General features: G+C 37.8%; 1 protein-coding gene and 1 non-coding gene across 2 annotated transcripts; both read left to right on the forward strand.

Annotated features, from left to right (window-relative positions):
- Positions 1 to 1,401: 1,401 nt before the first annotated feature.
- On the forward strand, positions 1,402 to 12,361 carry LOC119072952 (putative leucine-rich repeat-containing protein DDB_G0290503). The gene is made up of 8 exons (XM_037178273.1): positions 1,402 to 1,647; positions 1,704 to 1,775; positions 2,219 to 2,698; positions 6,144 to 6,248; positions 6,312 to 7,023; positions 7,111 to 11,250; positions 11,855 to 12,005; positions 12,063 to 12,361. The coding sequence occupies exons 1-8, from the start codon at positions 1,486 to 1,488 to the stop codon at positions 12,166 to 12,168; spliced, it is 5,928 nt and encodes a 1,975-aa protein (XP_037034168.1). The 5' UTR covers positions 1,402 to 1,485; the 3' UTR covers positions 12,169 to 12,361.
- Trnan-guu lies at positions 11,584 to 11,657 on the forward strand. Its single transcript has one exon. It is a non-coding gene; the product is annotated as a tRNA-Asn (tRNA).
- Positions 12,362 to 22,191: the final 9,830 nt, after the last annotated feature.

Genomic DNA, 22,191 nt, shown 5'->3' on the forward strand with positions numbered 1-22,191 from the left:
TCTGGTTTGTCCCGAAGTCATTACCGTAATGTATTTTATCGCTTACGCGGTGTGATTCATCGCATACGCGGTGTGATTCCCCGAAAAAATTATTCACCTAGGATATATAAACAAACATTATACTTCTGTAAATTGTCAAAGTGTCATTCGCATATCTTGTTTTCTCGTTTTCGCTTATGCGATAAAAAAGAATATGCACGTATGACAAGCCGTCTCGGCAAGCCTCGACCGCTTTGTCATACGTGCATAATATTTATTATCACATACGCGCGGTGTTCGGATGTCAAAATTACTCAACTAGAAGAATAATTCAAAAATTACACTTCAGTTCTATGTTGTTGTCTCGTTTTCGCTTATGTGATAAAATAGAGTACACACTTGTCACTATCAGTCTCGGCAAGCCTCGACTTCTTCGTGACAAGTGTGTAATATATATTACTTGCAGCACCCTTGCAGCTACAAACCTCCCTCTCGACAAAATAAAAATCTCCACACAAGGACATAATGTACTATAATTGACTGCTACCTTGCGAAAGTTGACCATTACATAGCAGTTTGCCCCCTACGAACATTATCCATTACATGAGGAATATTTTCGATTCATTATACGAAAATTCCTTTGTGATAATGAACTTTCGCATGGGGGCACGCAATAAATACGTTGGATACTGCAAAATAATTCATCAATTCGGAAACTAGCTGTTTTTGAACGATTTGAGCTACTTGTAATAGTTCCTAGATTGCGGCGCATTAACGTTAGGCATTATGTTAAGAAGTACATTCAAAAGCAATAATTACACTTTTTCGAATACCTTGCCAGTGATCATCATCTTTTCCTTGAAATACGGCCGATGCTATTGAGTTTAAAAAATGGAAGAGCTCAGAACATCTCGACTGTGGTAGCTAAGGTCAGGTAAACTTAGACAACTTTTGAACCTCTATAACCAAGCTTCCCCTAGCTTGCGTAATCTGTTGATAATTGATCTTGGGGCTTGTGACAGAAAGATTTTTTGTCCGATTCTTTAGAGAAATCAGTGGGAGGCCTGCAGTTATTATTCAAATTCGGAAAAAATTTTTGGATTTTCGCGAAATTCGTTCTCGAATTATTTGAGAAAAGCAAGAAAATTGAAAATTGGTCGCTGCTCTGGGAACTACCACAAACAAAACTAACATGAATTTAGAGAAGGGTCGACAAGTGGGTGGTGGATGTACTATATCCGATATGGTGTTAATTGCGACTGTTGCATTTCAATTCTCCAACTGCAGCTGTTTAATTGTAATAAATGTAAATCCCTTCGTTAAAACGTCCAATAAATAACATTTTAGAAGCAATCACTATCGGATTAAAAATCATTGTGAAACGAACCTTTGTTGCGTCATTAGTAGGCGCGCCCGTATCAAATCTCTAATCTGTCGAACAAAATCTATTTATGTCTGTTAATTTCGAAAACATTGTTTAACAGACCATCAAAATTTCACATAATTATGGCATTTTGTACGCAACGAAAATTTCCAGGTCAAAGTTATGAAAACAGCGGATTGGCCGAAATCAATAAAATGAAAGCCTACAATTCCATCAGGGACCATCGAGCTTGGTCAACCGATCAAAATCAACAAACTAGCTATTTAGTTGACGCTGTTCATAAGGTATATTTGGTGGCAAAAAAGACTGTTCACAGACGGAAATTAAATTGTTTTTTTAGGGTGACGAAGATATTGTGGATTTGCAACATACAATGACGATTGGATTAGCTCGTTGTAGAAGTGATGTTAAGGTCAGTGAATGAATTGGTATACAATCACATCATTATCGAAACTTAGATCGTAAACCATGAGTTCTTAGACCACGAACTGTGATTTTTCCGACATTAATACATGAAATAAACGGTTTATTGTCGTCTAGCGCGAGCCAAATGATGAGGTTTGATACCTGGAGATAATAAACTGTTTTACGGTGCAATTTCAAAAGTAACGATTTCTATCAATCAGTTTGCTTTTACTGCCACAAGGTACTTGTTTCAATCACCAAGCATTATCATCAACACATGAAACGTTGAATTCCTGTGAGAGTTCGTGAAAAGATTTGCAATCTAATCAATGCAACCCTTCGTCATACAAATTAGATTTAAGGCGGAAATTGAAGATTAAAATGGAGTTGAAGTTCAAGGATGGAGTTGCAATGAGATCGTAAACTTAACCCTCTGTTTTCTCTAAATAGAAATTTTCGAAACGAGTCGGTACGGCTGATGTGGACCAGCATTCATCCGCTGTCAGCCAAAGCGATAGTATGCAAATCATTGAACTCAGTATGGAACTCGAGGAAACGAGATTGACGAACAGCACATTGAAGAGTGAAAACGCAGACCTGAGAAAGCGTATTGCTAAGATTATGGCATCCGGTCACGAGCACGAACGAGACGAAAATATGCAAAATCATTTACAAATTCTGGAGAAAATCATTTCGGAGCGAAACGATTTAAGAGATTTATTGGACAAATTTTTGAGCGTCACCGATCAGATTGTCGAGCTGAAAGTGCAGGCAGACCATATGAAGAACGTGGAAAACGATTACATTTTGCTTCAAGCTAAGTGTAGGGAGCAGGAACAGGAATTGCAAATGTTACGGAAAGAGAAGGAAGTATTCGAGGAACGAATCAGGGAATTGGAGACAACCCGGGCCGAAACGAATGCGTTGAAGGTTTGTTTTTACTTGAAAATTCAATTCGTAATTATAGAGAAGTACGAAAGCGTAAAGCAATGGATTGAATACCGACTTCCGCTGCGTACATTAAAATTATTGAGAATATGCTTCCGCCTGACCTCTTCATACCTACTCTTAAAAATCGTACGAACTTTGTGAACGACTCCAAAAAGTTGCGAAAGTCATGAAACATCAAATCGACCAACAAATTTATCTCTCCTTCTTTTGATTCGTAAAGTTATTCCGAAATATCATGGAAAATCCAATGTGGAAATGTATCCATTCCCATTGAAAAACTTTTATCGTTTACATTGTTTGTATTTTATGCAGACGCAGTGTAACATAACGAACTATTTTGCCTTGCAGTGAAACGTGACGGATAAAAGCGAAATTCGATTGCGTTAAACAGCATAACTCAACGACCATTCGTCTTTATTTATTGGCAATGCACGGACATCAATTTCAGTGGTGTCTGCTGCTCGAAAGTTTTTATTGGAATTTTATAGTTCGATATTTTCGAATGGGTTGGATGAACTTTCGTTTGCTTGAAAGTATAGCATTTAGCACTGGCACCCGTTCATTTATGTGCGATTATAGCTTTTCTTTTGAACGGGATTTGGATTCCGGATTATCCTAACGTTTGCAAATTGAAAATTTCACTTTGATGCAGGGACTAACCTAAGGAACATCGTGGGTGGGAATTTTCCCACCCGCGCCTTTTGAATTCCCATCCACGAATTCAATTTTGACCACACTATAAATTTTTACAAAAACGTAAAAAGTACTTTGATTTTATTCCAAGTTTTCGATTAGTTTTAGTTTAGTTTTCGTTTAGTTCGTGACAAGTTGGTTTTAGCGTAACAGTCAGGAGGTAGACAGATCCACACCACTTAAATTCCAAGTCGTTGATTGATGATTTGATTAAGAATTCCTGTGTACAAGACTGTCGACCACTCGCCGACTCTAGACAACACGATATTAAAGTTAATATCAGTTAGAAATTACAAAAATCGACAGTGGCAGCGAAACCATGTCCTCAGTATTGACAAGAAAATTAACCATCTGAACAAATTGATCAAAGCTCAATTTAAATTCTTCAATAAGGAAAGGTGGAACGACCGACTTTCACAGTTGAAAAATTACTCTAACCAACTGTGGAAAATTACTAGGCTGGTTAGCAATTGCAAAAGCAGTCTTCATTCCTTAAGGATACATCAGGTGCTAGCAACTACAGACCAATTAGCCTGCCAAACTCCATCAGCAAAATCTTAGCTAATCATATCCAACAAGCTCTAAATAAGAAAAACTCTACAGGATTGTTCACATTTGCCATAGAGAAGGCCTCTGATAGTGCATGGCATAAGAGTCTAATACACAAAATGTTCCTTCGAAAGTTTCCTTTCTATCTTATTAAAATTGTTCAATCATTTCCACAAAAACGGTCTTTGTACCAAATTGTCAGAAATCTAGGATATCTAGCTCATATCCTAGCAGTAGTCCCACAAGGAAGCGTGCTACCCTTTATTACATATTCACTTCAGATTTGATTGTAACGTAAGTCACGTTCTTTGTGAAAAGATGATTACTGCAAATCTGTTTTGCCAAATGGCAAAATTATCAAGAAATTGCATGCCATTGGTAAGATCTCAAATTATTCTGCAAAATAGGAAATCAAATTAAATGACAACAAAACAAACGCGGGCTTTTTCACCAGAAGAAGGGCTCAGAAGTGGAAGGAAAATGTGTTTCAAATCTCCCTAGGAAAAATTCGACTTTTTTTAATCATTGTTTTTGGCGCCTCTAAGTAAGAATTAGGAAGTCATTTTTGCGCCTTTTCGTCGAAATCCCACCCACGGGAAAATCCTTACGTTAGTCCCTGCTTTGATGCTCAAGTCTGACATCATTTTAAAGCTCAGGATGGATCAGTGAACCTGATGTGATCTGTTGGGTATTTTTCACTTTATCAAGGGAGGTCGTGCTGATCATTTGTCTAGAGGAACTTTTTTTTTCTCTAATTCACCAACTACGGCCAGGACCGTCCGAAAGAAAACTTTTGACATTGTTCAAAGTTTTTTTTAAATTCCATGTCTTCAGAAGCATTAAGGCAATCAGATTGACTTTGCTGTAAGAGCTGCGGGAATCCACTTTTTAGACAATTTTATTTCAATATTTTCGTAAAATACTATAACTTCAACTTGAAGTATAGTGCAGAATCTCTTTTGGAAACGGTAGTTTTCTTGGTCGATTCCCGCAGCTCCCGATTTAAGATTTAATATTTAAGAAACATTCCAATATTGGATCATGATGGACTTGTTGAAACTTTAGTCAATTTTACTCACCGCACCCCCGCAAAATGGGTCAGAGGGATTCTTTTGAATTTCGACTGACCGAAATCGGCGCTATTTTTTCCGGGACTTTTTATATATGTCTAGTTAGGCCTTGGTGCCTAGGCCCCAAAACCAGTCTCAGACATTTTTGATCTTCCATACCTGGCTGGTTGTAAGTGGCCAAAAGTCGAAAAATGAGGTTTCGTAGTTCGGATTTCATTTCGGTAAGGTGGCGAGGACACGGGCGTGTATGGGTTCGTTGGAAAGCTGAGGTCCAGTACTCCTGGGGCAAATATTAACTTCATAAAATTTGATGATAATCGGCCGAAAATATGACTTCCGGAAAATTTCTCAGAATCGATGGAACCTCCGTGAACTTTGATGAGAGCTGTGACCTCACTAATGCAATTATTTGATTAAATTATTACTTATTATGCATGCGGAGGACCTCAGCTTTACACCGATATCCATATTTAGTAGTTTGGTACGTGACTACGTAACAGATGAAAACTGTGTGTTTCACTCCGCCAAACTAGTAAATATGCGTATCGCTGTAAAGCTGAGGCCTTCCACATTCATAATAAGTAATAATTTAATCAAATAATTGCATTAGTGAGGTCACAGCTCTCATCAAAGTTCACGGAGGTTCCATCGATTCTAAGAAATTTTCCGGAATTCATATTTTCGGCCGTTTATCACCAAATTTTTTGAAGTTAATATTTGCCGCCGGAGTACTCGATCTTAGCTGTCCAACGAACCCGTACACGCCAGTGTCTTCGAGACCTTACCGAAATGAAATCCGAACTACGAAACCTCATTTTTCGACTTTTGGCCACTTACAACCAGCCAGGTATGGAAGATCAAAAATATCTGAGACTGGTTTTGGGGCCTAGGCACCAAGGCCTAACTAGGCATATATAAAAAAGTCCCGGAAAAAATAGCGCCGATTTCGGTCAGTCGAAATTCAAAAGAATCCCTCTCATTACTTTATTGACATGAGCGGTGAAATTCATTTCCCGAGGGTTAGTGAGTAATAGTACACGTTCCAAGCGAGGACATAATGTCGTAAAATACTATTTTCAACTATCTAGTAAAAATTCGCTTTTATCCACTAGGAATCCAATTCAAAATTAGAGAAAGACTTGATGGAGCTATCCAGCGTCATTTCCGTATCCGATGGTTTTATCAACGATCAGGAGCTTGAAATTAAAACGAAGCTGGTAGGCGTTGTCTCTTCATAATTTCGAATTCCCTTTTACGATCGAAATTTCAATTTTCTCCAGCATACCATCAGTGAACTCAACCAACAAATTGACAATCTGAAAATGGCGCTATCCGAGGCAGAGATGAAGCTGAATAAGAAATTGCGACTGGAAATGGATGTCGAATTGATGGAGAAAGAATTGTCGATGATGATTGAAAATTCAGCGGAATCGAGTCCGTACACTCAACAAGTGGTCGATAGACAGGTTGAGGATCTAGCAACAGCAATAAAGCTAACGTTGGGCTGCATGACTAACGAATTCGAGAATGACGAAGAGGATAATCTGGTCGAAGCGAATCGTCAATTGAAAGCGTTGCTGTTGGAGTCGTCAAATAAAATCCTGGAATTCAAAGATGTCATCAACAAACAGGAACAGAATTTGATGAAAGTTACGAACGATTTTGCTTGTAAGAACGAAGAACTGACGGAATGTTTAGCCACTGTTGAAGAATTGAAACGGCATTTGGCAAACCAAGAATCTAAGAAAACTATCACCGCTGGCTCACCGAATGCTCAAAACGTTGTTGTGCCAGGCGTAGATGATATACCCACGGTCGGAATAGACGAAGAACAGGAAATATTTGAAAAAGAAATGAATCTTGCTGATTCTCCACAAACGTCGGAATACGAAGACGACGGACCCGAAATTGAGGATTTGGAAAACATTTTCGAAAAGTCGTGCAGCCAACAAGATACAGGCGATGTCTATAAGATTACGTCTGGACTTCGAGGTACTTACATTACTAACAGTTCCTGTATACTAAGCAGTCTTGTTGGTTGATATTTAAAGAAATTTCACTTTTCGATTCTGATTACAGGCCTAAAGCCAAGTGAAGACCTGAAACTGTTCAACAAAGTGAAAAATGAATCGATGCCAGCGACAAAACCGGGCTTGTCTGGTGCAGCGAAAAGTGGTCGTGAAACTTTCACCAAAAGTGCATCACACTCGGCAGAACATTTGAGAAGGCTCTCCGATAAGATTGAACGCATGAGCAGCTATATAAACGATTTAGAATCTCAGAACAATAAACTGAAGAGCCAAGTAAAGGAAGCATCGTCTACTGGCAGGCGAAATGTAGATATTGATGGTTCAAAGAATGATGAACGCGATACGTTGAAGGATGTCTCCACACATGCGACTCATTCCCGCTTTTCTACTGTAGCGAAGGTCAGCCATGCTGGTCTCAAGACAGACGCCGATGTGGCGGATGCTTCGAGTAGAGTAGCCGATATTGTAGGGAGCAATCAACTGAACATCGAATCAAAGAGTAAACTCTCTACGGATGCTTCGAGTGGAGTAGCCGAAGGCACAAAGGACAATCAACTGAAAATTGAATCAAAACTCTCGAAGGATCCGATGAATGAACAAGATCTTTGTCAAGCTTCAAGTGCCGCGAATGTTACCGATCCTACGAATAATGAACGTGATAAGTTGAAGGGCAAATGCGAACCTGTGGCTTATTCCCCAATCTTCAATGTAACAAACATCGGTCATGATAGTCAAAAGACCGGGTCCGATGCTGCGGATGTTTCGGGTGGAATAGCAGATAATTCATCGAACATCGAATTGATCATCGGAACAAAAGAAAAAGTCTCAAAGGATCCGGCGTATAATGAACGAGATATTTGTGAAGCTCCAGCTACCCCGAGAACTAGTGAAGAATTTGCTAATTTGCAACACAAGCTGAAATACATGATATCAGAAATTAACCTTTTACGGATGTCTAACCAAAAATTGATGGACACTATTCGAATGCTTCAGCAATCAACTTTGTTAAAACCGTCGTCATCAGATCCAGGGAACGAATTACTGAAAGAGGCACACAGTGAAGAATCTTCAGACAATGCTACACAAGATAGTCAGAAAAGCATTCGTGGTCGTGAGGGTGTAGTTACATCCGCCGAAATAGAGAAACGTACAAACGATGCCGAAAAAATCGATTTGGAAAATGAACGATCTGTCGCTGAGATCAATGACCTGATAAGCTCAAAAATTCTTTCCCAACTTGCAGAAAAAGATGTTCTGGATACTGACTTGTACGATCTGATTTCGAAAAATGAAGAATTGAGGAACGCAAATGAGCAACTTCTACGCAGAATTAGTTGTCTGGAACAAGATGTCCAGACCGCAAACAAATCAAGCTCCATGCACCGAGAAAGACTTTCAACCAAATCACAGCAATTCGAATGCGACTTACCCTCCGACGATGTTGCAAGGATAGAAAATGAAAATCTAAATTTGAAATTGGAAAATGAGAAACTTGTCGTTGAGATCGGGAAGCTGAAGAATCTTGGAAATGGTTCTCACTTGAATGTGTTGGAAATGAAGAAAGAATTGGAAAGGTTAACTTCAATCAATGAACAGCTCAACGCGGAACTTTCTGCGAAAAAATTAGAAAAAGATTTGCTGCTAGCCAAGGAAGTGGAATCGATGCCACCAGATATGAGAGATTTAGTGTTGAGAAATGAAGAATTGAGAACAGAAAATGAAAATCTTTTACTCAAAATTCGTTCCCTAGAACAAGCTGAACAATCACACCAATCGAAGACTACTACCGATCTGCCTGGTCAAATCCAAGACGAAGAAATCAGTGCGGAGCCCGATTGGTTGCCATCGAACGAAGATCTTGTTGCCGAAATTGAGAAACTACAGCAATCCAAAAACAAATCAAATTTGACTATTCGCCAAATGGAAAAAGAATTAAGAAAACTGGAGCTGGCCAACGAAAATCTTTCAGTGCGTCTCAACGACAAGGAATCCGAATTGAAACACTTGTCCATGTCACCGGATATTGTTAATATTCTCAAACAAAACGAGGAGCTGAAGATGCTGAACAGGAATTTGACTATCGAAATTAACGAATTGAAAACATCAGAAAATCCTGACCGATCAACCGAACCGAATATGAGGGAGGAACTCGAGGAGCTGGCGAACGTAAACAAAGCTCTGATGACTGAAATCAATGAGCTTAGACAAAAGGCGCTTGGCATTGGCTCAAACACAGACCAGCAACTTATATCTATCGATGATGGTGCGTTAATTGAGGGGATGGAAACTGTCAGCACACAAACGAGTTCTCAGATTAGTTTCTCTAAAATAGAGAAGGACCTGGAACGTTTAGCTGCGTTAAATGAATGTACTTTAGCTCTCAACGACACAGACACTGATAAAGTACATTCACTGCTTGACGACACTACTCCAGACATCAATCAGCTACTCAAGAAAAATCAGGAATTAAAACTTGCCAACGAAAATCTTTCGACGAAAGTTAGAGACTTGCAAGACACAGAGAATCGAGTACATTTGGAAGCAATCGAAACATCGAATCGATTAGAAACGCTTGCAGCTGCAAATGAACATTTACAAGCTCGAATAACAGAGTTGGAACAGTCTTCGTCAAATGATCGACCGACCAATTTGCATTCGGTGAAAAATGAAAACGAAAATTTGAAAACAACAAACGCCCAACTCACACAACAGATAGCCTTTTTGGAAGAAAAGCTTCACAGCATTGAAAATCGTACAGCTAGGTACTTGAACGAACAACAACCATCCGCAGAATCAATGTCTGTACACACAAACGACGGTTTGGATTTGGAAATTGATTGGATGGTTGCTGATATGAAGAAGTTGAAAAATAGAAACGAAAGCTTGAGATCAACAAATGAAAAGCTTTTGTCGCAAATTAACGAATTGCAAGCTTCCGTAAATCATCCGAGCATTAAGGACGAGACAAAAAATGTCGCGGAAAAGATGCTGGACAAAAACGAGAGTGATGCTCAGCTTATATATGCCTGCAATCGCAACATTGAAATTGAATGGATGAAGAGTGACCTGGACGCGTTGCATAAGAAAAACGAAAAGCTTAAAAGCACCAACAATGGTCTTGCGGCTGAAATCGGCGCACTAAAATGTTCCGAGACGCAAGCTCATAAGAATATGCAGCAAATGGAAAAGGATCTACTGAGACTATCGGCAATGAACGAACGGCTATCGACACAGTTGAACGAGAAGAGGCTCGATAAAAAACAGTTGCTAAAAGTGCGCTCACAGGAGTTGGACTCTAAGGATCTGTTGAAGAAAATCGAAGAGTTGACAAACTCCAATGAAAGTCTCGCATCGGAAATTACCGAATTGAGAGGTTTGGACGTGGTCAAAATGCGAAATGATTTGAAACGGTTGTCGTCTACTAATGATAGTTTGAAAACGCAAATTGCCGAACTGAGCTTGCTGTCTTCTAACGAACTGAAAATGGAATCGAATTGGATGGCCGCTGATATGAAAAAACTGCTCAACAAGAACAAAAAGCTCAACATGTCCAATCAAAACTTGCTGAACGAAATCAACGATATGCGCAAGGAATTCAAAAGCTTGGAGAATCGGGCCAACGTGAATGCGCTGCAAAAAGTAAAGGAACTGGATAGATTGACCGCCTTAAATGAAAATCTTAAGGATCAACTGAATGCCGTCAACAGTGAAAGAAGGAATTGCAAATGCAACGACACTGGTGCGAATTGTTCCATTACGGACATGCGAAAAGTGCATAAGAAAAACGAAGAACTGAAGGCCGCCAACGAGAAACTTCTGTCGGTGATAATTAATCTGAAGAATTCTGAGAAGCAAGCAACCTCAAAAGTAGCCGAAATGGAAAGCGAACTGCACAAGCTACGCGAAACAAATCAAAGTCTTCAGGATACGCTCGAAAATTATGTCGAAAAGGATTGGAACATACCGAAAACGGAATTGGAACGAATTTGTCAATCAATTTTAAACGAAGGCGTCTACTCACTTAGCAATACGGAGTACAATTATATGCAAAACTGGTTCGGTCAGACTGCGTCGGCGGATCACGACATTGCAAAAACTGCACGCAAAAATACCACCCGAAAACACTGTAAAGTTTGTCACAATTCCGTGGATGCTTTCGGCAAAACTTGTGAGTGCAAGCAATATGAAGGTACGTTTGATTTTTCGTTTTTTTAAGTCGTTTGCAAAAACTTTGACAAAATTTGAGCCTTTACAAACAAGCTTTTTTGACACATACACCCACACCCTGAGGCACATTTTTAACCTGTCACAGACGGCAAGCATAGTAAAGGTTTACTATCTGATCTATTACTTCATTCGATCAAAGATTTTCATAGATTGATTTCAGAAATCTTTTACTTCATTTGTTTTGAACATGCTTTTTGCTATATAAGACCTCTTTAGTCAGAGCTTGTCGTTTATTCTTGCTTTCGTTGTTGATAACAGATGACAGCCGTCTGTAACAGGTTAATTTAGTTGACAAGTCTCGGTGGCCTAGTGGTTTAAGGCGATGGACTGTTAATCCATAGATCCTGGGTTCGACTCCCAGCCGGGACGAGTTTTTTTTTGTTATTATTCTATCTCCTTGGCATCGTTAGTCTTAACTTAATTCTGTTGAAACACATTTCAATTGTAAGAGGTTTACGTCTGGTTCGTTTGCTTTACTTGCCCTCTTCATAATCGCATACTTAGAACTTCAAAAATAGGGCCAAAATCTGCGCCATCATAATTCTCTCCTTCTCCTCTAACTTCAGAAAAGAAGCGACTCAATCTACTAAAGGAAATTGAAGAAACAAAACTGGCCATCCAGCACATCCAAAAAAGCAACGACATCGAATTCGATTTGAATGATGTGAAAAATCGTTTGCTGAAGGGAAAACCATCAGATTCATCGTCGTCGGATGAGTAAGTAACTAGAAAATTTAAAACTAACCGAAATCGAAACGAGTCAATGAATTTCAGTGATAGTCCGCACGAACTTCGGATGTCTCAGTCGCAGGATGGCGTCAATGTCAGAGCCCATATTATTACGAAGTGTGTGAAACGTAGCCATCAACCTCGCAAATAGAGAGTGAGGTTTAGAATTTATATTTTTAATTGTGATTTAAGGAATTTTGTTAAAATAAATTGTCAACGGCGGACCTCTTTTCTATTAATTTGAAAATGTTTCGCTGAAAGCGTTCACGGCTGTCAGAGGGAAACATTTTAAAGTTTTGATTAGTAGCTCCGCAGGTTGTTTACGGTAATAAAGAATATATGGAGTGTGCTAGGTCGGTCTAACATTTCAATTTTTTTTTTTTCGTATGGAAAATTGCAGATGGATGGAAAGTTTGTGGTGAAACTTTTGTCAGGTGCAGCTCTTTTTGTGTGCAGTTTGATTTTTTTTTTGTTATGCTCTTTTATGGTTGCAGCAAATATAAATAAAGTTGAACAAGCATTGAAACGATTTCTAGAAATTGTTGATTACGTCAATGACATTTTTCTGTGAAAAATTTATGTTGATGTTTTCCAATTGAATGTTTTTGTTCTTTTCCATGTCAACAAAACATGGGTAGATAATATGGTTGTAAGCAGTTCAAATTAGAAATGAGCTAACTCGGCCCGGGCCGATTGTTTTTTTTTCAGGTTCCGTTGGGTTTTCAATTCACTTTGGTTGGGTCACGTCGGGTTTTCAATAAAAAACGAGCCATCAGAACAGTCGGAGCGTTTGCTGCGACTGAGCCCCGTACAAACCCGTATATCTATTGCGTACGTGACCCTAGTGCGTCTGTCACCCTACTTTGACCGTAAGCCTATTGCGCCGGTTAATGTAGTTAAAGTAAAATTATTATGGAATGTGTACAGCATAGCGCAATTACGAAGCCCCGTACGACGTTCCTTTCAAATGAAACAAAAATTTCAAATCGCCCTAAAATTTTATTTTTTTGAAGGGCCTAGTATCGGCCTCAGTCCGAGGACCCAAATTTAAAAATTTTTTCAACTACATTCTATTCGGCCTTTGATTACCTCCCAAATGAAACAAAAATTACGAAAAACGGATGAAATTTGCTCGAGTTATATGTAAAATACACATAGGACCCTAGTAGTGGCCTTAGTCCAAGGACCCAAATTTATTTTTTCTTCAATAACATTCTATTCGGCCTTTGATTACCTCCCAAATGAAACAAAAATTACGAAAAACGGATGAAATTTGCTCGAGTTATATGTAAAATACACATAGGGCCCTAGTAGTGGCCTTAGTCCAAGGACCCAAATTTAATTTTTTTTTTCAACAACATTCTATTCGGCCTTTGATTACCTTCCAAATGAAACAAAAATTACGAAAAACGGATGAAATTTACTCGAGTTATATGTGAAATACACATAGGGCCCTAGTAGCGGCCTTAGGCCAAGGACCCAAATTTAATTTTTTTTCAACAACATTCTATTCGGCATTCCATTACCTTCCAAATCAAACAAAAATTACGAAAAACGAATGAAATTTACTCGAGTTCTATGTAAAATACACGTAGGGCCCTAGTAGCATTTCACTTCTAAGGCCCTAACTCACGGTCCACTCACCCGATTTTAAAAAACTTTTTTTTTCCTGGATTGGTATTGATAATACCTATCATTTGCCGTGTCATTTACATTTCCATCGTTTATTTTGTCATAAATATCACCAAAAGACCTTAAATCACTTAGGTGGCCCTAACTCACGAAGGGCCGACCCGAATTTGCCCATCTTCGAACTTAGCCTCACTATTTCGAATATCTTTCAGGGAAAAAAAATTTGAAATCGGATTTGATTTACTCAAGATATCGACGTGACAGACGGACAGACGGACAGACAAAATTTTTATTGCAGATTCGTCATCTATGAACATAGGCAAACACTTTGCCCTTACCGTCTGCTTCGAATTCCATCAATTACACACGGCATCGTAATCCTATAAGCCCCTTTGTACTTCGTACGGGGCTAAAAATTGATAAATAATGTTTCAGAATGGAAATTGTTCAGAGCCTAGAAGCAATAAGTAAATTTTCTAAAAGTATCTTGAATTGAAGAACAACATCTCAAATTTCTCTAAAAGTAGTTCGAGTAATTTGAAATGGTAATTTATGCCTTGCTGCGCTCGTTTGATAACATCACATCTAACAGTGCCTATATTCGCGAAAATATTTTATTCGCGATTTTCTCAAATTCACGAAAATTTGAGAAAATCGTGAAAATTTGAGAAAAATCGTGAAAATTTGAGAAAATTCGTGAAAATATTTTCGCGAATATAAGCACTGACATCTAATGACAAAAACTACCAGCTGCGAAAAATGAACTTTTGAAATGCACAACATAACTCTAACTTGAACATACATTCTACTGTATGAAGGAAAATTGTATGAACGATCAAGTAGACTTCAAAAATTGGTTCACTGCGATTATATATCTCAATAGCCGATTGGGTTTTGGTGTTAGGGGTTCGAAATTTTGTCAGGGCAGAATTTTTATTTACGTTAATGCTTAGAAGGAGTGGTGGTGGAAAATAAATTCATTTCACCACTAGTGGCGAAAAGTAAAATATAGAAAAACAGAGGAAAAATACCCTGTTGCCACCCCAAATAACGCATGAAAAAATTCAGTATTTGCAGCGCGTAGTTGCAGAAATTTTTTTTTTAGAAATTTCGTAGAGATTCGAAAATGTTTAGAAATGTGACAAATTAAATCTTTCAAAAGCACGCCCTAACTCGAATCAATTTTTTCCAGCCTCGATTTCTCGCATTTAAAAAAAATTCAATTCGGGGTCAAGTTTCAAATCTTGCAGGTTTCTTATTGTCTTGTATTTCAAAACTTAAGTCGAGTCCGATTCCGGATAAAAAATTTCGGAAAACCTCGACCCGCTCATCTCTAGTTTAAATAGCATATTTTCCCTAAATTTAACACATTCTCCAATTCACTTACCTAAAACCCTTTTAGTAACAGGACTGAAAAATTGTCAGTGATATATGGGAACCGTTTGATTTCACCGGTACATATACATATCATAGTTGAATCTACCGAAAAAATCCAACAATCACACATCAAAACCGACTAAAAACGCACTCCATCAAAACCTCCTTCTCGTTCATAAAAAAGCTTTTAACACATTATTTCATGTTACCGTCCCGCTAAAACTAGACTATATAAAAAAAACGAAATCTCCCTGTTAACACCGACCGGTACCATTTAGCTTAGAGGATTTACGTAATGTCAGTGTCTCTTCTGAAAGTGATAGAGAATAAAACACTGAACAAAGGACCAGTTCCACTCGATGCAATTACATTTTTTTGTCCGTTCTAAATCAAACAGAAAAAGTGTCCATTACATTTGAAACAGATATGTACACAACCGAAAATGTCTAGCCGTATCCAAGTTTAATAATTGACTTCTTTATTACGTGAAGATTTTTTTTCCCATTTTGTTTACGAAAGTGTATACATGTGGTTGACTTTCTTGGACAAAGGGGTGGTAAATGACCAAACGCTTAAAATAAGTTCTTTGTTGTGACTGACCTAGTCTATAATAACTTACTGCTTCGTCTACGTTTATGTAGGTAGACAGGAACGAACAATCTCGAGGGGTAAACAACTGGAGAAAACAGCGGATCAGATCCACAAATTAAATTCGAATGCTTTACGAAACATGAGGAGAAAGTTATAGGCCAAATTGTAGGTCAGATTTAATATTAGGTCAGGTGGGGTTCACTAGCTTAAACAAATTAAAATCGTCAGAAATATCTGTTCGGACTATTGCTTTTTAACTCGAGAAGTCGCTGATGAGGTACACTACCTTGATATCTTGTTCAATTCACATCGTAGAAATTGCTCGTCGTGCTGGCATCTTGTAAACTCAACAATTTCACTTAATAGGCGAAGCCTATTAAAAATTTCAATTCTAAATTGACGAATAGATGCACTAAAGCTACTCTAAATAGAGCCTTGCTTTCACTAACTTACTTTTGAGCTTAGTCTTTTTGGCAGACTAATATAATAATTCAACTCTGCTCCTTCATTTAATACTGGTAAAGTTGATACCAAATCTTTTACTTCTTTAGAAGCAAGACCATATCGCTTCCTTTTGACATTATTGTAGATTAACAGATAGCTAGCGATCAGCTATTAGGTGACATCACGAATTTACCCGGTTAATTCTACAAGAAACGTAGGAACGTAGGCATTCCACACAGACTTTTTTTGGTATGACCTTACGACGAGCCTTACGATGTACAGTCGCCGACTTTCAAATAAGCGACATATGCCTGCTTTTCAGCTGATCCACTTAAACGTAGAAGAGTGGTTTCGCGTCAATAAACGGTTTTAGCACTACCACGGTTTTAGCAGTGCCTGTAGCTCTTTCAACAGTATAAACAAGTATTTAAGCACCTTTGTTTGTATGAGTGTATCTACTGAAAAACTTACTTCATAGTCGTCGACTAGTAAAGAGAAAGAATATTATTTGGACACGAATTTGTATAGTCGTTTGCCCCCTATAACAATATGGGAACACTCTTTAAAACTCCATAAAATTTTAGCGAATGAAAAAGCAATTTTTGCTTCAGCAGTTCTCTCGCCTAGAATGCTCGAATTACAAAGCTTATACAAAGAACAGTCGAGTTTATATACGATGCTGTGAAAGTACAGATATGTTGTGAAAAAGCAGTCAACACCGGATGTGATTGATTGATTTATTTGCGGGACACTTTTTTTATACCTTTGCTTATGATCGTCTATTGTTGGATGATGATGAAGGAGAATAGTGAATATATTTAGCGCTTATGGATGCATTAAGCTCGTCTCCACATTTACTTCTTACGATCCATTCAACTGATTCTGTTCTTTCCACAGAAAAACCTCATCACTACACTAACGAACGGTGTACCTTGAGTACCATGAGCGGTGGTGCTATAGCTTTATAGTTAAGCTTAATGAAAGTGGGCTCCACAGAAAATTGAAAAGCTATCGCTTCAGAAATGAATTCACTGTCGGGTGACAGCCTCAATTATCGCATTCTTTGAGATTTATTTTCGTTAATGGTAGATGAACTGTCAGTTGTTATTTGAATCCAATCAAAGCCGGATTTTACTTTCAGGAAATGTTCAAAACTTGGCAATAATAAACTTTTAAATTTAATTCTATCTTCCGTTTACCGTCTGCTGGAAAAAAAATTGACCGAAATTGTAATACACAAACTTTTCCATTCGGAGCAAAAAAGCCTCCATCGATAGCCATCAAACATAATTTAGTGAGATTGTCATACCCATCGAAATATAAAGGCGTTCTCATTATGAATACATTCTGTGAACATTGAAGCAACGAAATGAGAAGACGACGAGAGAGAAAAAAAAATTGAAGCGAAAATTCATCAAAAGGAAAGTTGGCAAAACAAATTTACGGATTCATAATGTCCGCATTATGTTTTCTTCTAAAAGCTCTTTCACCACTGAGGTTCATTATGAAACTTTTCTTTTGAGTGGAGAATGTCGGAAATTGATAAATTATCGTTTGCGAAATAAATATTTTCTGTTTAACAAATTACGGTAAAAGTCGACGTAACAGTGTGCTTAAGTTAGTTGCTGATGGATAATGATATTATAGCAACTGTTAAAAATACTTTAAATATAAAATGGATGTTTGCAGCTGGTGCTCGATAGTTTGATTTAATTAGAGGCGGTTAATTGGTGATGTACAAGTGTAACGATTTGCTTCGTTGTACAGAATTCTACTTTCTTTTGTTCTTCACTTCTAACAATGAATTTCATTCGGAGGTAGTCTTAATTGCATTTCCAGTAACATAAATCGGATTTGAAGCATCTGTTGTGAGATGTGGATCTTTCAAAATAAATCTTCAATAGCAATGGTGTGTATTAAATAATTGGGAACTGGGTAATACCAATATTGTAATAATGCGCGGCATCACTAAAGCGATGATCTGTTATCAACAACGAAGATAAAAAATTAAACGATGGGTTCACACTAGTGTTCTCGTACACAGTACAATGAATGTTCAAACAAATGAAGTAATTGATTTTGTGCCACAAAATTAAAATTAATACTTTAACCAACAGAAGTAACAGATTTACTCACTATACCGAGCTTAGCGTACAGGTTAAAACTATCTTGAGACACTGTGCAGATTCTTCACTCTCAACGTTTTACTACGCTTTCGGCGTTTCAACTACGCTATCAGCAACTAGACCAATAAGTAGAATAGTATCAGTGCTACTAACCCTCTTCACGTGGTCCAGGATCTTGTTTCTCTGGTTCTCCTATAATCAGTTTGATCAAGACAACGTACTGTTGTACCTTAATTTCTCAAATATTACGATACCTCTGGAGCTGGTACACTGCGTTGAGTTACTGTTATAGTCAACAATCCCTTTAAAATACAAAACAAAAGAACTTTAAGCTGAAGTAGGCTTAGGACAACCAATACGAAGATCTTCATCAAACGACTGTTTTGCAAGTAGAAAATACTATTTTAATTGGCATAGTTAACCTACGAAGTATTCCCTATTATTGACATTTTGATGTTCACGAATGTTTTTAGCCACTTTCCATTAAACTCTCTTATTCAACCAAGAGTGGCCTGTATCGTCATATAAAGTTTTCCTTACTCCTCGTATTCCTCTTCAAACTGACCTTTATGCTTCTGAGATATTATTGTCAACGATAGGCGAAGTAGAAGTGAAGTTAAACAAATGAAGAAAGTTGTACTTTTATATTCAACTATGATGATACAATGAATACATCCACTACATCCAAGCTGCCTGTAAAATGGCAGTCTTATATCCAATGTCGTTCGTAATATTTTTATTCCATTTTTCCAACAATCCACCATGTCATGCAGTAAATTTATGTGTTTGCTAAAATATACAATTCAAACTTAATAAGCCGTTATGAAAATTCCTATTCCAACAGTTAGGCTGAACCGAAATCTACACTTTTTTCTGTTAATGAATTCTCTTCGAAGGAAAAATGCAATTTTAACCGGAATCGCTTTTCGATTAACCTTAAAGAATATAAAGAATTACGCTTCGACGGTCACTATTAAATGCTTACATTCAGTTGGAGAAAATCTTCCGACCGTTCCTCCGTATGTGCTTAACGTGCGAACGTCAAAATAAGTAAAGGAAATATATTATAATGCTTGGTGGAAGGGTGGCAGTACTTGCAAAATTGAACGACTTATCTCAGTATATTGCTCGTTCTTATATATAGCGAACAATATTACGATGCCATAATTTCACATATAACACACTCCACTTATGTACATATTTACGTAATGTGTATGCATAGTAACAATGGTTATGTCTACAGACGAAAGCTCCTGAAAAAAGATTTTTTTTATTATCAAAATATATACGAAATAGAATTGGGAAATTGAAAAAAAGGAATTGGTGCTTTCGTTCAAATGTAACACCTGTAGCCTTGAAATTGAATTTATGAAGGCCCTCGGTGGCTCCTTTCTGACGGTAACACAACGTGAAGTACCTTCGATTAATATTTTGGCAATAAGAAATAACATTAAATCATCGAGGCCCGTGTTTACAATTTTTCGCTATATGAAATTTGCAATACAAAAGTGCTAATGAATAAGCGAAGCATGTTACGTAATAGTCTGTTAATAGGCATAAATTTATGCCTATAGATCGAGAACATAATGGCTACAAAAATGTATACGTTCCCATTGCAGTAATAATAGCCTTGCAGCGCTGGGCTAGGTACTAAGATATTAGCATTACGATGATAATGCAATTAGAGCGTGACCTAGCCATAAAGCATATGTTAGAGCATCCTCAACATTATTTTTCCATGAGCCTGTTCCAGTGATTTCGGAGCTCTCCTGACTTATACATAAACAAGACACTCACTGACTGCAATTGGCAGAGTTAGATTATGATGGTATTCGTGATCACCAAAGAGATTGAGAAAAGCTGTTATATATCTTGTTCACGTTAAAACGGCTCAGTGTGTTTGCGACTAAACCTGTCTCGCCCGTTTCTCTTCTATACACTTATTGAAGAGTATAACCTGAAGTGAATCATAACTCGCCGGTCCATGAAGCAATCGTCTCCTTCTCGTCTTTTCTACCAGTTCATGAAAGGTGAGTTGTTCGCTCGAGCGCAGTTTCTTGATATTCGTTAAAGGTGTTTTAGTTTGGAGCAGTGTCAGTCGTAGTCCTGCTTGGTTTCAATTCCGATGGTTTTTCGATTTCACTCAATTAACGGTTCTTGCTTAATGCCCACCTGAACCGTAGAACGTACATGATCACAAAATTCTCGACACTGTCGTCCCTGACGAGTCCCCCAGTGTGCTGTTTCCACATAAAATTCGCGGGAATTTTTGGAAGTGAACTAGTGAATTTTGAGATCAGCGGGACGAAACGGCGTCTTTAGGCACTTTAGGGATAACGTGACCCGTACGATTTCGATTACGTTTTGTTATCGAGTATTGGACTATGACGAAAAAGACTTGGCCGTTGCTTATGTTGTTCGTAAAGAGTTTTTCAGTTTTATAGGGTAGTGAAGTGAAGGAAAGAAAAGTATTTTTCTCTCAAAGAGCATAAGATGACTGACACGACTTACGAGGTGAATGTCCGAGGATCTTACCAACATCCTTAGATCTGTACAACGTAGGTCACACGTCATGAATCAACAGTAAAAAGGTTTTTGATAAATTGATTTTTTGAGGTGCAATCGGCGACTTTGAAATGAGTAACGAATTTTGTTTCAGCTCATTCTTTTGTACAAATAAACGTGCTAGTACTTGTCTATAATAAGAGTGAACAATGTACAAGCATGCGCGTGGTATTGATAAAACCGTTAAAAAGACGAAAAGCATATTTCTTGTCTGAGTGGATCAGCTGAAAACGAAATGCATCACTTAATTCGAAGTCGTCGACTGTACACAAATAATTTTTTTAACCGTTTGACCCAGGCGGCTGCGACGACTGTTCATAGTTGAATCACCCACATTTTCGCCATCATTTTAAATAACAGGTAACTATTGCCGTTTTTGAAGGGTTCTAACATTAATTTGGTGTTGCTTTTCGTTCAAAATTATGAATTACAACTACACGGTGTTGTAGCGTACACCGAACGAATAGCAAGTCAAAGTTAATTTCTGGCCAACAATCTTTTAATTCATAAAAGAACGAAATCCTATTTCGTACCATGCTAAATCCACAGAAAAATATTCAATTGGATGGATTACCACAAAATGTTTTCCGAGTACACACTAAAAACGAAATTGGTTTAGAGCGAATTTCATATTTTGTAATCGAAAACGTTAACAACGAGCAATGGATTTTCATTGAGTTTCAAAATAATTTGTTACGGATTTATGAAACAAAAACTTTAAATAAAAACTTGTGCTCACATTGACGATTCTCTGGCAGGATTCTTTCCATGAAAACAATGAATGGTATGACAAACATTTCGAAACTGTAAAGGAATTCATGCGAATGTTTGTCGTTGTTAATTAAACAGAAACATTCGAAACAAACAAAAAATTACAAATCTTTTGAGACTAGGGTATGGGGCGACTACAGTGCCAGTTAACTGGACTGTGCAGCCGCTAGTAGACTGTGCTCTGATATGTAAGAATATTTCCTAAATGCATGACGAACGCAGCCTTGCCTGACACTTCCTCGTAATGTAATTTGTATGTAGAAGGGATAGTCCCTTTCGGACCAATTACAAAGGGAAAAATGACTTCTACATTGCAAACCATTTATTACAAATCATTATTGGATGGAGATGGAAACAGCGAAATTGAAGATCCCAAGTGAGGCAATAAAATTTTATGCATGGCACTATCGATGTAGGTCATATGAGCGTGTTAAAGGTTTCTATCAGCAAAGAAAGAATTCGATCCTGCTAAACAGGTATGTGGCTGTGCATACTAAGCATAAATATATAGGAGAACGTTGCGCAACTGTGTTGTGTTCCTTATTCTGCGTATATTTTCCTCTCCATGCCATGTATACTTTCCGACCGTCAATCCGAACATAAATTATTTCCTAACAAAAATAAAATTTATTTTCAATTTTCTTGTTGCGTTCGGAAATATATATTGG

Source organism: Bradysia coprophila, assembly GCF_014529535.1.
Source record: "Bradysia coprophila strain Holo2 chromosome IV unlocalized genomic scaffold, BU_Bcop_v1 contig_84, whole genome shotgun sequence".
NCBI lineage: Eukaryota > Metazoa > Arthropoda > Insecta > Diptera > Sciaridae > Bradysia > Bradysia coprophila.

Bases quoted from the DNA above. Each gene is read 5' to 3' on its own strand.
- LOC119072952 (XM_037178273.1), top strand. From the start codon at position 1,486: ATGGCATTTTGTACGCAACGAAAATTTCCAGGTCAAAGTTATGAAAAC. The intron at 11,251-11,854 runs GTACGTTTGATT...CTCTAACTTCAG, and splicing joins TGAGTGCAAGCAATATGAAG to AAAAGAAGCGACTCAATCTA. The intron at 12,006-12,062 runs GTAAGTAACTAG...AATGAATTTCAG, and splicing joins GATTCATCGTCGTCGGATGA to TGATAGTCCGCACGAACTTC.